Source organism: Emys orbicularis, chromosome 2 (genome assembly GCF_028017835.1).
Source record: "Emys orbicularis isolate rEmyOrb1 chromosome 2, rEmyOrb1.hap1, whole genome shotgun sequence".
NCBI lineage: Eukaryota > Metazoa > Chordata > Testudines > Emydidae > Emys > Emys orbicularis.
The window spans coordinates 208,425,409-208,443,676 of record NC_088684.1 but is presented as its reverse complement, the minus strand read 5'-3'; the positions used below and the strand labels follow the sequence as shown (position 1 = coordinate 208,443,676).

Sequence of the window (18,268 nt, the reverse complement as noted above, 5' to 3'; positions counted from 1 at the left end):
CAACCAGGTGACTCTTTCCCCGGGAAGCGAGACAAAGACAAGGAGGAGGAGCAATGGGGATGTCTGAGGTTGGGTTGCTGGAAGCTGGCAGTCTGCTTAGGGGGACTGGAAGAGGGGGAGTCCAGGGCTTCTGGCCCAGGGCTCCCCAAGATGGATTTGGCTGAAAATCACTGATTTCTGTGCTAACAAGTTCTGTCCTACGCTGTGTTCCTGTTGACTAATAAACCTGTTTTACCGGCTGGCTAAGAGTCACATCTGACTGCGGAATGTGGGTGCAGGACCCTCTGGCTTTCCCAGGAGCCCGGGCGGACTTGCTGTGGGAAGAGCACGGTGTAGACGGCGATGCTGAATGGTCCGAGGTCAGACTCAGGAAGGTCGAAGCTGTGTAAGCTTCTTGCCCTGGCGACAGTATGCTCAGAGAGAGGAGGAATGCTCCCCCAGAGTCCTGACTGGCTTCATATGGAGTAGTTCCAGAGCATCTCCCAGTGATTCCGTGACAATAACATAGTCATGTCAGTTGGTATTTTAAACACCATTTGAAATTCAGGTGTCTATTGTTTTATATTAAATGTTCTTTGCTCTTTCTCCTCTTTGACTGTTCCCAGTGTTTGTGTCATCATCACACTGGAACAAGCAGTTGCCCGAGGAGAGGATGGTATGCATAAAAGCCACAAAACACAGCTGCACTGCTGGGTGCTTCATATAGTGGGGAGAGACTGCTAAAGAGGGGAAATGCATTAAGACATTATTGACTGAGTTTTAGGTTTAATGTAAAGGTTTGGGAGAGATGCTGACTAGGAGGAAGCTGAAGTTGGTCTTTACTTTAGATAAGCTTTTCTATTGACTACTAGCAGAATTCAATGTATGTATTGTTATATACATCCTTCTGTGGCTGTGGGAGCTTGATGGTTTCCAGCCAGCCCCTTGCAGTTTCAGGAATGGAATTATAGTTAAGGAACTGAATAAACTCGGTAGACAAAAGGAGGTAAAAATAACTCCTGTTCATGCTCTTTTGACAAGGTGAGAATTAACTTGTCATGTCAATGCTGTTGCCAGCTAATTATGAGCGTGGCAAAGTTTGTTTAATATCACATGTTGGGATGGACGTGAGCCTAAACCAATTTTTCATTTTGCCAGTGAAGTAATTAAATGAATCCCCTGAAAATAGCTTCATGAACGTTGTTACTAACTGTGGCCCTGATCATATGAGCTGTTCTGTGCAGAGGGTCCCTCCCTTTCACTGAAGGTGGAAGCGTGGCGTGTGGCTACCATGCCATAGTCTGGAATATGCAACTTTATTAACCACACACAAGGAGGAGGGATTGATTGCAGGCACATCATTTGTCTAAACTGTAAAGTTTCTGGTTTGCTATAGAGTCAGTGATTGGGCTGGAGTTTGAGCCATTTGTTGTTCCCTGCACCTTGGTGTGATAGTCAGTGGCTGCATTTTGAAACCTTTGCTTCAAAAAACCTACCTTTGGAGCTGCCATTTGGGAAATCTTCACAGAAGCAAGTGGAGGATCAGAGGAGGTTCAGCTGTGTTTGGAATAGTGGTGCTAAAAACATGTCACTTGAAACAGGCAGACAGTACTGTTCATTTTCACTTTGCACTTTTTGGCCCATTAGTGCACAATCCCATCTTCTATTCTATGTAGAAAACCCAGGCATTTTCTGAACTCAGATTTCAAAATTTTGTTCAGATTTAAGACAAATTTCCCCAGCATAATGTAAAAATGCAGTTTTAATTTCTGTGTGAAACCGGACATTATATGAAAGTTTCACAAAAGACAAAATGTCTGGGCACACAAAATTGCTACCTTTACCCAAAAATATTTGTAATTTTCTTGCACCACTAAGCTAGTCATTGTTGTTTCCTCCCAGAACATTGCTTGACTCTCTGGGTAAATGAATTAAAATTGGAGGTGAGCTGGGAAAATAGATGCTACAATTGGATTATAATCAATGCAGTTAGGTAATACCCCAGAGAAATTGCAAAATGGTTGGATCTCAGAATCGATCCTAGGATCTATATTTCACACTGCCAGCGGTGTGACAACATCCCTCTTAAATTATAGTCGATTATATGTTTTGCACTTTTCCTAGTTCCCCTCACACTCTTTGCCTGTATGTATTTTATCATGGGTATGGTGAATAGGGTATTCTGTGCTGGCATAACCTCATTGACTTTAGTGGATTTACACCACGAGGGAATTTGCCTCTGGAGGTTTTCTTTGCCACTGATAGCACTGTCTTCCCATCATCCAGACTCTCAAATTCAATCTCCTTCCTAAGCCTGGTAACAATGCCTCTCTTGGCAATACCTTTTCCACATGCTGGCAATAATAAATCCTATAGAGTCTTACAGTTTCTGAACTACTGTATATGTGTAACATACCACAATTTAGACATAACATAATAGGCAATTTAGGAATAAATGGGTCACAACAGGATCCTGTATGTCCCAAATTACTTAGTTAAGGAATCAAGCTTAGTGTGCACATGCACAAAAACTGCAAAATGTGTCATTTTTTTGGTGAACTGGTTTGGCTGTTTCAGACTTGATAAATAGGTTATTGTTCGTCTGAACTTTTCACACAAGTATTGTATGATAGTTAACATGTGAAATAATAAACATTGCATGGCTAGTTAATAAAAAGCAGATGTGATACAAATTCCCTGCAAAATGTTTGAAAGCTGTGTTGTAAATTGGATCTTTGGACAAGTGGCCCAAACTTGTCATGTGATCAACACTGTCTCTGGGTAATTAAGTTAGAATTAGAAGTTAGCTGGGAAAATAGAGGCTCTGGTTGGATTATGAATCAATGAAGTTAGGTAATACCCAGGGTGATTGCAAAATGGTATGATAACAGGATCCACCATATAATCTGTATTTCACAAGCTTTCTGTATTCTATATATGTATCTGTGTAGTGATTGCCCCTTACTTGTTATCCTTTTGCTGTGGTGTACTGGAATAAAATAAACAAGTTTGGAATCAAACACTGCTTAATGACTAAGGCCCTGAACAATCCAACTGCCACTGAAGTCTTGTGGAATCCTTTATTTCAGCTTCAACAGAATTGGATCAGGCCCTTTAGAGTTAAATACTTTTTAGCTTTCATGATTTAAACTAGAATGAATTTTAGAAGTCAACTTTTTCCTTTTAAAAACATAAATCAACTAGCTTTTGTCTTAAGCTGTAGCCCACATCTACTGTTACAGAAAGCCATGTGATGTATCAGCTTAAAAGCTGTGTAAGAAGAATACAAGCAGTATGTGATGGGGTGTCCACCCCACACAGGACTGAATGGAGTAGGCCAATTAACTCCAGAGGCTGCACCTGGAGCAGGAGATTGATTAGGAACAGGCTCAACTGTGCAGGAACAGGCAGAGCCTATAAAGCCAGGTAGGGGGCTACAGACTGGGGGCTGCTGAGAAAGGGTAGTCACTCTCTGGGGAGAGAGAGGAGTGTTTGAGGGCTCCTTGGAAAGGGTCCAGTCACTAGTCACTCCTTGGGAAAAGGGAGGAGGGGTTTTTGGAGCTGGTACTCCCAGGGAGAGAAGGGGAACCAGAGTGGTGGGAAGGAGCAGCGAGGGTAAAGAGAGGAAGCCCAGAACTACTAAGTTGAGGGTCCTTAGACTTCACCTCGGCATAGAGGGTGGGCCTGAGGAAGTGGCAATGGGGTCATGGGTGGCGTGTAATGGAGGGGAGGGGAGGATAAGCCTCCCCAAGTCTCATGCCACTGGGGGTGCAGTGGTGGATTTGGGCCCCCCTAGAAAAATCTCCCCCCACCATAGCCCCGGGGCTAGAGGAGCTCTTGCTCCCTGCCGTGGTCCTGGAGCTGCCACAGGGACACAGACCTTTTCTGGTCTCAAGGCCACAGTGGAGTGGGGCCGGGGCCTGGGGTATGTGGGAAGAAGCAGAGTGGGGGCAGGGCTGAGGGAAGTGAGGGCAGAATGGGGGCAGGGCTGTGGGTGGAATGGGGTGGGGCCATGGGGAAAGGGGGTGGGGCCATATGCAGGGCTGCAGGCAGAAGGGGCAGAACAGGGGAGGGGCTCGGAGCTCTGGTCAGGGCAGAGAGTTCTCCCCCCAGCTAGGGCCAGGGCTATGGGGGGTGCTGAGAGCAGAGGTGGGGCCTTGGCTGGAAGAAGCGTGGCAAAGGGAAGCTTCACCCTCCACCCATGACTTGGGCAGTGAATGGGAGGACTGCCTGGGACTGTTGATGCACTGAACCCTGGAGGACTAAGGCACGAAGAGGACGCTGTTGGTCCTGGAGTGAGAGGTGCTGCAGACCAGAGTCAGAGTGACGGTGTGCAAACTGCAGATGGAGATGTCAGCCTTGAGAGGTAATCCCTGGAGTGACCAGGAGGAGGTGCCAGACCAGCGGTGAGTGGAGCACCCTGTGACATGGTAATATTTTAAATGTCCACTTAATTACAGAATAGGGCTCCTATCTCTCTTGTTAGAACAGGGTAGGAAATGGTTTACGATCTCTGATAGTGGGTGTCATCGTGTCAGAGTCACATGCAGGACTTGGAATAGAACAATAGCTCAGATAGTGGGATGGATTAGTTTTTTGTAACTAGCAGTTCTATAGATTCCTATGGTAGCACTACAGAGATATTGGATGAGTCACGGAGAGGGTTGCAATGTGGTCTACTCTGCCTGCACATAACAAAACAGAACAAAGTCAATGGGAGTTAGGATTTCACCCTTAGTTTACAGGCTGAAATTTGTTTTCCTTCCAAAATTGCCTATTGTCCCAGGGATTGTTGGGGAGGGGAGGAAGCAGCTGTCTGCAGAGAGCAAAGGAGACAACAGTTGTGGACAGGGAGGTTCCGTTTGGGTTAAAATGATTAAGAAGGTTGTGGCAAGAACTCCCAATACCTGGATGTCTCAGCGACTCGAATCCTTGTCAGTCTGGGGTTGGTATGGAAAACACGCTTTTTGTGGTTTTGGCTGATCCCCTCCTGGCAATGGATGAAGAACAGTTGTCCATAGTGATACTAGATTTATCAGCTGTCTTTGGTCCCATTGGTCATTAGGTGTTGACTCTCCACTGGTGTGTGTGGATGGGGTTGCTTTCAGATGGCTTTGTTCTTTTCTCTCTGTGAGGTCCCATAGGGTAGTACTAGGCAGCTGTTCCTCTAACCTGGAGGCTCTCTCATGTGGGGTGCTACTCGGTTCATCTCTTCATTCAGAATGTGTACGAGACTGTTAAAAGGGTTAGTAAGCATAGAGCTGTGCGAATAACGGATTTTTTTGGTTCACTAGCTGTACCAAAACTTTTTTAAAATTGTTTTTGGTCATGCTGAAACACTTTTCTTTTTTTCTTTTCATTTTTCAGCAAACCAAAAAGAATGTAATTCTGATTGAACAAAACACTTAATTTAATTTGAGGACTTTTACTTATTATTTTTTTCATAGAAGTGAAGTAAGCTTCAAATCAAAGTAATTTTGAATAGAAAATTAGTCACAATAAAATATTTCAATGTTAAAACAAACCCTCCCAGCTTTTTCTAATTAGGAAAAAAAAGTTAATCAAAACAACTTTGTGAATTTGATACAAATTTCATGAAATGTTTCAGTTGACCTGAACCTGCATTTTTTTGGGGGGGAGGGAAATTTGCTCGAACAATTTGCCCATTTCTGGTGAAGAGGTAATGGGTTAATGGTGCCTTCTGTATGCTGATGACACGCAGCTCTGTCTCCATCTCCTGTGATACAGATGATACATTCAACAGACCTTACCCAGTGTCTGTTTAAAACTGAGACATGGATGAGAGCTAGCTAGTTATCTTACCAAATCTGGCCAAGCGAGATTGAGATAATGATAGCAAATGAATTTGCTAAATATTCAATCAGCCATTTTGACTGTATGTGTGTGTGTGATATTTATTACATAAGTTAGCAGTTTGGGGTGGTTGTTAGATTGCCGGTTGCTTTTTGATTATCATATACTATCTGTGATCAGGATGGCTTTTTTTTCATCTGCACTGGATCAGAAGTTTGCTAGCTTTCTTCTTGGATACAGATTTTTGCTACCATGATCCATGCCTTTGTCACTTCCAGATTAAACAGCTATGACATGATCTTCATGGAGCTGTACCTTAAGTCATTTTGGAAACTGAAACTGGTGCCGAATGTGGCAATTTGTTTGCTGAGCCAAGTATCTTTCTGGGATCACATGACACCAGTTCATCAGGATCTGCACTGGTTGCTTATTGGTTTCCAGGCAGAGTTTTGAGGTCTTGGTTTTGACCTAACAAGACCAGACTGATTTCAGACCTGCGTACTTGAGTTACAGCCTGTCTCCTTGTGCAGTACAACTGCAGTCAGGATCAGTGGAGGTGGTAGAACTAGATTCCCCTCGTTCCCACTCCAGTTTAAAAAGAGATGCATCTGCTGGCGTGTCATTGATTTGGGAATTAACTCTCTCCCACTTTGGTTTAATATATCCCAAAGCTGTTGACTTTCAGGGCATGCACTAAAGCAGGCCCATTTGTTCGTGCCTCTGGGGAGGGCTGAGTTAATGACAGATTGGGTAGGGGGTGTCTCTGAGAAGGCAATGCTGAACTACAGGCTAGCTGATTTTTTTTTTTTTTTACATGTATTTTTGGAATACATTGCTGGGTGGTTTGTTTTTTTTATATAGATTTTATCTGTAGAGCCTGGGATAGACACTTAAATAATATAAATAAAAAATAAAGGGTTTTATTACAGTATATTACCAAATAAAAAATGTCTACTCAGATTGTAATGATAAAAGCTTTTTGATCAATTGATCCATGTGCTGTGGTAATGAGATTCAGTCAGCTTTGAGTGCCTAAGTATCTGATACCACTGATGTCAATGTGAAATCAAAATGGGCTCTTCTAGTTAGCATTACTACTGAAACCACTGCTAGTAAACAGAAGAGCAATTTGATATAGATAAATATTTCTCCCATTTTATTTTTATATTACTACTATATTTACTACATTATACACATTTTGTATTTCCAGTATGATGTGTGAAAATGTACTCTGTGTGTTGTTTATCATAAAATAAACCGACCCATGTTGTTAGGAATCAATTTGAGTTCCAGGAGTTATATTCCATTAGCAACCCATGGAGTATACACAGGTACTATGGTTCCCAGTTCATTAAAGTATTTTAAGCACATGCTTATCTTTAGGCATACCCTGAAGTCCCACTAAAGTCAATGAGACTTAAGCAAGTTAAGTAGGTGCTTGATTAAGCACCTTGAGTAAGGATGGACTGCTGAATCAAGGTCTATTAAGTGAGTGCTGAAATGCAGGATCTGGATTCACTGAAGAAAGCTCTATCAAAGGAAAATAATACCTGATTGGGAGATCTTTTTCTACTTCGTTCCAGCCGAGTTTTGGGTCTTACCGATGTGTGGATGATAACAAACATTTTAGAAATACACCTCTACCCCGATATAACGCTGTCCTCAGGAGCCAAAAAATCTTACCGCGTTATAGGTGAAACCGCGTTATATCGAACTTGCTTTGATCCGCTGGAGCACGCAGCGCCCTCCCCCCCCCCGAGCACTGCTTTACTGCGTTATATTCGAATTCGTGTTATATCGGGTCACGTTATATTGGGGTAAATGTGTATAACAATATGCTATATAGTATAATGTGTAATATTTTAATTATACAATTATGTAACAGGGTGGCTGGCCTGGGGCTGAGCCAGCTCTGATTACAAGAGGAGCACCTTCAAAAAAAGGAAAACGAGCGATTTAATATAAACAGCAGCAGGAAGAGGCAGGAGTGTGGCTGATTGAGAGAACTGAGGCAGGGCAAGAGGGCTGAGCGAGAGCTGGGAACCGATGGCTTCAGGTAGAGAATACAGTTTGGGACTTTCTCAGCGCTTACTGCATCCCTTTGTGGGGCTGGTTTAATACTAAATACAGTCAGAGTCCTTTGGCATGCTTACAGGGCCATTCAGAGGGAGGCTACTAGAGGCAGGGCACTGCAGAGGCATCCCCGCCCACAAGGGGGTGCTTGGGTGGCAGCTACCCCTTTACAAGTTTCTTTGGGGCAGAAGTGGGCCCCAAGTCACAGTGGATCAAACTCACCCCTATGCTGAAGGCCAGTGCAAGGCCTATCCACTACTTAAGTCCCACTTAAATAAAGAATTTTCAAGAACAATTGAAGAATAATATACCTGGCTCATAAACTGGAGCTGATGCTGCAGAAGCAAGACAGTTTAGAATAACAATTATCAGATGCTTAAAAGGGACAATTGATTTTCACCTATGAAAATCGAGGCTTTGAAAATATTGCTGAACTGCCAGAGGTTGTTTTTTATTGAAGAACTTTGAGGAAGAGTGGTTTGCTTAAATTACTGCCTCCTATGCTGGCTAAAGGTTTGTCTTGACCCTCTCTTGAACTTAGAAAAAGCTTTTCGGATTCAAAATCCACATGGGAAAATCTGTGGTAGAGCTATTCAAGGAAGATAAGGGCAAGCAGTCAAAAGAGCGAACATCAGGAAGTAACAGTACCAATAATGTGATAGTTTCTTACTCTCACGTTTGCTCCAGAGAATTAGCTGCAGCCAAATGGAACAACAACCACCAAGTTAATAATATTATGCATTTATTTCTGGCTCTAGAAAGGTTAATGCAGGCACCCCATTAAATGTATGGTATTGAAACCTGAATTCCTTAATTATCTAAAACAATTGATTTTATACCCCTGCAATATGAAAAATGAGGAGGCCCCTGTAGACCAATGGGGACAATTTGTGAAGGTGTTAGTCACTTGACTGCTGTGGTGCACTGACTCTAGAGATCTGAATATCTCTGTTAGTGACAGAGCACACCAAGGTTCTGATAATGATTTTCTGCTTGGTGAGTAGGATGCTGGAGGGAAGACCATGATCAGAGTTTATATGTGACTAGCACCCTAGCTCTCTGATTGACATGGTAGGAATGACTCTGCAAACACAGTTGTCATCCCCACTTACCTTAGCATATGTCTACCTGTGGCTGGGAGGTGTGATTCCCAGCCCGGGTAGACCGACTTGTGAGCTCAGCTCGACCTAGTGTGCTAAAACTAGTAGTGTGGACACTGCAGTGTTTGGTAGTGGCTCGGGCCAGTTATCCACGCTTGGGCCCAGGAGGTTGGATGGGTGTAGGCTTGGACAGCTAGCATGAGCCACCGCCAGTGCCATAACATCAAACCTCCTATTTTTAGTACACTGGCTTGAGCTGAGCCTGGTCTGGAAAATGTGCCTTAGGCTAAAGGAGATCCATGTAAAGCAAAGGTTTAAGGGGTGAGTCGATCACAATTTATAATCACCCCTCCAAGGGAGTAGTAGATATCTGGTAATAAGGCATTCATTAATCTAGCAGACATAGGCATAACAAGGTCCAGTAACTGGAAGTTGAATTGGAAATGTTTAGTAGAGTTGAACAGAAGGATATGACTAACCATTGAACAGACTGGTAAGGTAAATCTCCATATACTAAATCATACTTCACTTGGAGTGTTTAGATCAGGATTGGATGCTTTCCTAAAGAAGATGCATCTAGCTCAATGACTTGTGGTAGAATTAAAGCAAAAGTGTAATACAGAGTAATAACACTAGTTCTCCTTTTGTGATTCATGGAGTCACCACAAGGTTATAATTATAGCCTTGATTTACAGGTATGATTTACCTAATCTGCTTTTGTATCTATCCATATGTATATGGAAGTTAAGTAGGTACTTAGAGATCTATAAACAAGAAAGTTTGCAGACAGAATAGGTCCAGATGGATATAGATAAAGATAGTTAAAGCCAGCTCTACTAGTTTCATGATAAAGATTTGGCACATGCGCTCAAGGTGTTAAAATATGTATACCTTTTTTCTTAGTCCTCATTTTTAGTTCTACCCATTCAGTGACCATATATTAGGTGTGCCTGCAGTAGTTAATGTTTAAATTCATGACCGATTTTTTTTCAGACTAACCTACAATATGAGTTTTCCCATCTCCTTTAAGAAAATGTCCTGACTTGGAGACACTGATTCTGATCATACTCCCACTGAAACCAATGGCAAAACTCGTATCAATTTAGATGTTGCAGGATCAGGCCCCAGCCATGCAAAATCACAGTGCCCCCCAAAAAAGAGGTGGCTGGAAGTCAAGTGTCTAGACCATGTTCTGAATAGGTTTCCTTGCCATGCAATGGGAGCTGATCTCTTTTATGGACTGACACACCTCCAATCATGCCATTTTTAGAAGCACAAGCTCTCCTGTGAGCTCTACATGGTGACAGGCCAATGTTTTATTCACCTAATCCAGCCATGTAGCTTCTCTCTTCCCCATGAAAATGGAGATGTCCAACATTCTCTCCACAGTATTAGTGTGTCAGCTCCCATTTCCTCTAATTTGATTGGAGAGCTGTTTAGCCTTGTTCAGTAATCGGATAATTAATTGGAAAGCCCTGTTGCTTTCCTGCTTCAAAATGCAAAGAATTTGGCTTGGTGTTATTAATGGGATTGCATGTCGTCTGTGGAATTTGCCTGATCAGTGTATATTGACTTTCCTCCTCAACCAGATTACTTTTATCCATACTGGTCGCACAGTTCTGAAAGTCCTGTGACAATCTTTTCATTAAGTTCATTCATTTAAGGTTTGAATATAGTTAATATGATCTAAATGAACATGTTTTTTACTGAAAAATAAACTTTTTTCCTCTAACATTTTTAATAAGCTTTTAAAAACAGAGGTTTGATCATATGCTAAAGACTAGAGGTGTGGAAAAGTGTTCTCTCCACCCTATTTGTTAAGCATTATGCTACTCTCAAACAATCTTAGAAAACATTCATTGTCTGTCATATCTTTGTCTTTATATACATGGAATACAAAATATTTGTATCTATGAACATAATATATTAAATGGTCATACATCATAATAAAGGAACAGTGATAAATACATAATTAATGAGGGCCTGCTTGATCTGCCATTGAATGGGCAAGAATCGCATTCTATTCAATGAGACTTGGATCAAGCCTCACAAAATGAAGCCTGCCTCTCTCAGTGCAGCTAATGCCCCCCAATGAAGGATGCAAGGAACAGTGGGGGAAGTTTAAAATGAGGCAGGACTAATTTTTTAAAACATTTTTAGGCCCTCAGTTTTCTGACTCACTCTTTCTTTCTCATATCAATTCTTCACAGTTCTTCATGGGATCAGTCCAGCTGTGTGTGGGTGATTGATAGTTGTAAGCTTGAGTGTAAAATGAGCAGTGGGAAAAGGTATATGAGGTGAAGACAGGACACAGATGAAGTGACTGACTTGAGCATGAAGGGGAAGTCAAGCAGATTGGCGTGCAGGTGTAAGGATCTGGACAGAATTGATATAAACATGGTATACTATGCCAGAGGTTTGCCAATGCAAATAGCATAATATCTAAAGAAGAGGGCCACATTGTCTGGCCGGGAAGCTATTAAACATGTACAATCGGGGAGCCGATAATTAAGAGGGAGGCGGTTTTTCCATGGCTTCCTTCTACAAATAAACTGCTGCAGAATGAATGCTGCTGCTACTGAAGTACCGCTGGCAGTGGGCTTGGCACAGGAATGGAACCCAGGAATTCTGATTTTTTGAATCCCAGCTTTGCCACTGATTCCCTCAATTGTCTTTGCAAGTCACCTAACTGCTTGTTGCTTCAGTTCCCCCATTTGTAAATCGGGGTGAATGTGCCCACCTCACAGGAATGTTGAGCTATTTGAGCTCATAGGTCTTTCTGAAGATTAAACACGCTTTAGAATTGCGAAGTATTGTTGTTAATGAAACAATTGAGAGAGGGAGGAAGAAAACGGGCTGTTGAGTGTAATTCCTCGATTAGGGGAACTACAACATGTTTTGGACGCTGAGGGCTGAAGTAAATAGTGCACCTTGATGTACAGAACAAGTGATAATGCAAACTCCAGAAATACAGAAGGAGCAGTGTGAAATCATTCCCTGAAGGGGAAGCTTTCGAGCATCAGGGAAGAGAGAGAGAGAGAGTGTGTGTGTGTGGTGTGTGTGTGTGTGTGTGTGTGTGTGTGTGTGAGTAAAAAGGGAAATGGAAGGAGAGGGAGAGAATTTCCGTGGGTCCCCTCACCAAGGGGATCCATCCCCTTAGGTAGCGAAGGTGCTGCGTTGCTGAGGGAACGAGCCGAGGCTGCGGCCGCTAGAGGGCGCCGCCGCTGTAGTTTTGGGGCCGGCGCTGTCCCAGGCAGGGGAGCGCTGCCTCCACTCCCTGCGCCCCGGGGATTGGAGCGAACTGGAGCTTCTCCGCGAGGCGGCCACAAAAGTCCCTGGCTGCTCCAGGACTGAGTCAGAATCCCTGGCTGCAGCCCACCCAGCCCCCTCTGCTGCAGGCTTCAGCCGGACCGGGCGGGCTGCGCGGCGCTTTCCGGAGCTCCTGGGACTCCACGGGCTGGGGCTGGATTGTTTGTTGTATGCTCGTTTCAACTCCAGCTTAACACCCCGCACCCCGGGCTGCCTGCAGTGAGGAGGGCAGGCGCTGGATTTCCCCAGGACAGAGGCGCTCCCCCGCACACGCGCTCCCTGCCCTGCCCCGCAGGATGCCTGGACCCCAGTGGAAGGCCAAGCGGAGTTGGTTTAAAGTGCTGGTGGGTTTGATAGCAGTGGCCTTGGCTTATTCCTACAACGTGGACCTGGATCACCCGGTGGTCTACCAGGGGCCCAATGGCTCCTTCTTTGGATACTCGGTGCTGGAGCATTACTACGATAATACCCGCTGGTGAGTAGGGCAGAGAGACTGGCTCTGTGGCGGGGAGCTGCTGCTGCTTTCGTTGCACGTGAATGTGCCACTTGGAAGTGGCGCTGGCACCTCTCAGCCCCCTCCCCTCCGGCCTCATCCCCCCACCTTTTTAGATTCCCCGGCTCCAAGCCAGGTGGAGTCCATTTCTTCTCTCCCCGCTCCCCGGTAGATAGCTCAGGATATTGCAGCTGTCTCAAGGTATATCTGTGACCACTCGAATGAGGGAGATTTTAACTGCCTGGTTGAAACAGGGCAGCAAAATCCTTGGTGGCGAGAAGGGAGAGACATCACAGTATCTTTAACCCATGATTTGAGGACTCCAGTAACTCAGCCAGAGGTTAGGTGTCTATTGCAGGAGTGGGTGGGTGAGATTCAGTGGCCTGCAATGTGCAGGCGGTCAGACTAGATGATCACGATGGTCCCTTCTGGCCTTAAAGTCTATGAGTCTAATGCCCTGCAGGAGGGGCTGCCTTCCCCAAAACAGTGTGCCTTGGCAGGTCTGGAGGCCTTTATCACTCTGAGGACGGGAGTTTCTCTTTCCCGGCAGCATCCAGAGGAGACTGCTGCAGGGGGAACCTCTCCTATAGTAAAATGGTCCTGTGGTTGGTTTGTGGGATATTGGCCTTTAAATAGTCTTCTCCTCCATTTCCCAAGTGTGAAGTGTCACCTCAACTCACCATGGAGGCTAAACTCTCGCTCAGTAAGAAGATTACTAGTAATTTTCAGTTAAATATATTGCTTTCCTGCAGACACTGTAGCTGCTATGCCTAGTCAGAACATGACTGGACTGGGATATGCTGTATTTCTTCTTAGAGCACAGTCACTAGTGCATAAGTTTGTGTGTGTGTGGGGGGGCCTTCTTCTGAGGACCAATTGACAGCGGTGGTGGGGGACTAGAGAAGTAGTGAAGGCTGATTTAACTTGGCATGGACTATCTTACTGCTAAAGATTAATGGTGGGATAGAAGTTCAAGGTGAACTTCTGGCTTTTGAAGTCAAAAGTCCCATGGGCTTCAGTGGGGCCAGGATTTCACCCTAAATATTTAGAGACCCTCTGGCTTCAGAGAGGACAATGTCCAGTCTCCAAATATCATGTTTCAGCTAAGACACCGGTTTAAAATCCCATGCTACAGTAAGAGGGAGCATCCTTCTTTTGGCATTGAACTTTACTTTGTTCCTCCCTGCAATTGGATTGACGCAGAAAAAATGGAGCTAAACTGAAGTTGCTGCTGTCGAGGGTGTGTTTATTACTGCCAGTAGCTTTTCCACTGCCTGTTGCTGGAAATTGGGAGAGTACTGCAGGATCAGATTTTCTGATTCCACCACACCCACTGATTTAAGGCTTCTAGTGTCAGCCAACATGATCTTTAGAGAATCAGAATAATAGACTGTTGTCGTCTTAGACACATTCTAGAGGAGGAGTTTTTAAATTAAAAATTAGTGTTTTAAAAAAGTTGTAACTGGACACGTTTACGTCTGCATTTCAACCCTTGCTGAGTAATCTGTACAACAGGACAGCACACAGAATCTGTCAGCACCTTCAGTACCTTTCAGCGGGTACTAAGTAAGCAGGCAGTGATTTTTTTGTTTTCACAGCAATGAGGAGGAACATTGAATCCTGGCTTTAAGTTCTTTTCTTTAATTGCAGAAATGCTGCCTCTGACTGTGGTTTGGGAACAGCACAGGAGCTGACATTATTGTTTAAATCTCCAGTATAACTGAGGCCAGCTAATGTGTACTTAGAATGTATTATGGTAATAAAGTAATTTTGCTCTGCCTTGGATGCAGTCTGATGGAAGAAGTTTGTGTACTTCCTGGAAAAGCAACAGAGGCACAAACTACCAGGCACCATTTAAAAATAAGCAAGGTTTGAACTTCAGAAGGGCCATTCAATGTAACCAAATCTTCTAGCCAGGTATTAGTTTCTAAGTAGTCCAAGGTGATGTTCTCTGTGGTTTCAATTCAGTTACAGGTATAGGACACTGAAGAAAGATCTCTTCCCATAGAATCTATTTATTAAGTTCATCTGTTGCCCTGAGTTCAAATGCTGCCACGAAAAGAGGAAATGCAGCCCTGTGAGTCTCTGTTTCCACAAGCCGCAGATTGGGATTCTATCATACTGTAGTCCACAAAGGAAGTGCTTCAGACTGGTGGTTATGCTAGTGAACAGTTGCTGCTGGAACATGCAGGATATGTACTTGGAGAAGTGAATGAAATGTGTGTGGGGTGTTGAATTAGCACTTCATCCCTGCAGGTGCATTCTTAAGAAACCCAGCATCCATGGGGATTAACTGCAACTGCTAAAACCATAATCAATTAGTGCCTTTTTATACTGATATACAGTTGTTGCCGGTCCTGGTGACATTCTGAACTTATTAGGTAATTGGGGGACACCATGTACTAGGGGCATCACTTCAGAAAAATTCAAGGGGGGAAGGGATGGTCAAAGTTGGGTCAGCATATAGAACATTGTGTGATGATATTTTATCCTGCAAAGTCTGGGGATGGGGGGAGTAGAAGACACAATGGAGCATATAAGGCTTATGAGAAGTTGGGGGGTTGCGCCATAGCCCCTGGCATGTATCCCTTTTCTGCAGTGCAAAACTGCCAGTTGTGTTTTGTTTAGTCCTTTATATAATCCCCTTCTTTGCAGGAAATATTTAACAGCTCATCTTCTTGACAGCAAATTCATGTGATATGAAATATGATAGGTTATGATGTGTTAAATGGGAAAACTTTTAGTAGCAGTGTCTCCATGGTGTGAACAATAGAGCATTGATAGGTTTGATCTGTTTGTAAAGAGGAGTTGTCTGCATTCCATATAGAAGTGAGGCATATGTTCTGAATGATTAAAGCAGTTTGCAGATTGCAGGTGTGTGTGTGTCTTCTATGTCTATACAGAATGTTTAGAGGGAAGGGTGGTGCATTTTGAATGATAAATAAACATAGCACATCTGTATGCATCTCATAAAACTATGTAAACTGACTAGTTTACTTCTTTTCTATTGTTCTGTCTCTCTATTTGCATCAGGGGTTCTGTTAGAATTAAACAGGGTTCTTTTAAGTTGACCTAGCTGATGTCACTTTTAATGTGCATAGGAACAGTAAATGCCAGTAAACAGTCCACAAAGCGTCTCTTTATCTCCATCTCTTAGATATGGACAGATTACTTAGCGGTTGAATTTGTAACTGTAGCACACTGTGCATTAAATAAATGTATTCAGCCTTGGTTTTAGTCCCTTAAAATAAAGTTCTTTCACACTCTTTGCTTCACAAATACTTGTTTGCTTTCCCTTTCTGCCCGCCGTGCCCGGTGACTTTCATGGAGCATTCCTTATTAAGGAGTTATCAGTAAGTATCAAAAAAGAAGCAAGTGCTTTGCAAATAAAAGAAACCCCTCACTTTAAAACAATGCTAATCTTATCACACAAACCAACAAAAGATAGGAAAAGCAAAACTGAAAATTACTCATTCTCCTTAACACGCATTGATGGGGAACACACAATAACTGGAATGAAGTGCCAATCTAAAGGAATGCTGTTGAGATGAAATAATATAATTTCTTGCTTGAGTGTGGGTAACAGTGGCTCAGATTATGAAAACTGATATAAACAAACATTATACATGGTTAAAAGTGTTTTGGCATTTCACTCTGCTTGGGGAATGAAGCAAGGCTGGTCAGTTTCACTTCCTGCTTCTCCTGCACTAACAAAATACTGGTAGGTTTGGTTAATAACACTGCAGAGGGCTGTGGGTCTACAGAAAAAATAATAATTTAAAGTAAAAGTTTCCTGCAGACTTTTTGTGTAGGTCTTTTGTTCTGTTTGTACAGCACCGAACACAATGAGGTCCTGGGCCATGACTGGGACTCCTTGTCACTACCATGATACAAGTCATAATAATAATAGGGCCTTGTAACTCCCTGTTTTATTTTACAGAACTCATTTTTATCCTGAACTAAACTGACTCTATCCTTTTCAGTTCAAACTATTTAATAACAACTGGGGTCAGAGAAGGGACAGCTCATTGGAGGTAATCATATATGACACATGAACAAAATTTTAAAAAGTCTCTAGTGATTTGGGGTGGTTTCATTTTTGGGCATCCAGCTGGACATTTCAAGGGGGCCTGAATTTCAGCAAGTGCTTCACTCCCACTTTTTGAAAATGGGGGGGGGGAGCCCTTTTGGTGTCTCAACTTGAGCACCCAAAAATGAGGGTGTCCCAAACCACTAGCTGCTTTTGAAAATCTTAGTCATAACAAAAGAAGCACTACAAACAGTGATACACTTGACCGGAATCAGTAGGGGTTTAAGCCAATATAAACCCTGGTGGTGGGATTTGCATTGGGCGGTGTGGGTTGCGGGGTGGCTGCAACTTTTCCTTGGTGGGGACAGTAGCATGTGAGAAGCAACAGCAGCCCAAAAGGTGGAGAGAGGATGACAAAAAGCGCACAGAGGCTGGAGATGCAGCTCCTACAAGTGCAACTCCATAAGATTTTCAAGGTGCCTATAAGCCGTATGGAGGATAGTGGTGGTAACTTTCCTGCATCATCTTTGCTGAATCCAGCTTAATACATGTAACACCATGATCTTAACATATGTATTAATTATAAAGGTCCAGGAGCAAATGCCAAATTTCTTTTCTCGCAGTGTATATTAAATCTTTTCCAGCTTTGCCAAAGACCCATGTGTGTGTACCAGTCAGGCATGTTCAAGATATGTGGGCAGTTTTATATTTTCTTAAAATAGTGCTAAATGATATCAGCTACTAGATATTTCAAGAATAATAGAATTACACTCAAGAATTGTCTTTCAAATGAGGTCCTAATCCGGGTTGATGGGGCTATGGCCTCTTGTAATATTTAATATACCATCACACATTAGATATGGTTGTCAGGACATTTGTATGCTTCAATCTCTATGGCCTGGTGGTCCCATATTCCCTTAATTTGGTCCTGATCATAAAAGTCCCTTTAATGAAGTGTATTACACCTGTGAGGCTTTCCCCCATGTGCTAATATCTTTATACATTTTTGCCAATTCGTAAACCTCCGTGTTGGTCATTCATTTTCATATAACACAAAACACCAGTCTGTATTAAGTCCCTGCATGTTATCGGTAAAGGACATTTAGATTCATGAGTCAAAACCTGAAACATTGTCTTAATCAACTAAAGTAGCATTCATGTATCATTCTAAAATATGATTGAAAGCAACAGTTCTCAAACTATGGGGCAGGCCTCCCAAGAGAGGTGCGGGAACATGTCAAGGGAGGCACAAGCTGTGTGCGTTTTTCTTTTTTTAAGAGCTCTGACTGTCAGCCCCAGTGGATGGGGCTTGTGCAGAAGGGCCATGTACACCCAGGAGACAGGGATAAATGGGACATCCGGAGCTCCGCCGCTTGGGCTCTCCCTCCCGTCCACCCCCAATCCCTCACTGGAAGGCAGCCTAGGCTTGGGCTCTCCTTCCCCTCCACCCCAATCCCTCACCTGGAAGTG

General features: G+C 43.4%; 1 protein-coding gene across 2 annotated transcripts in view; it reads left to right on the top strand.

Moving 5' to 3' along the window:
* Window positions 1–3,735: 3,735 nt before the first annotated feature.
* The window catches only part of ITGA9 (integrin subunit alpha 9), a 305,024-nt gene continuing 290,491 nt past the window's right edge, over window positions 3,736–18,268 (top strand). The window contains exons 1-2 of one of the 2 annotated variants that reach the window (XM_065399121.1): window positions 3,736–3,755; window positions 12,604–12,750. In XM_065399121.1, coding sequence (XP_065255193.1) covers window positions 3,736–3,755; window positions 12,604–12,750 — 167 coding nt within the window. Of the gene's footprint in view, window positions 3,756–12,571; window positions 12,751–18,268 lie in introns of those variants that run through there. The other variant, XM_065399120.1, reaches the window with a different exon arrangement.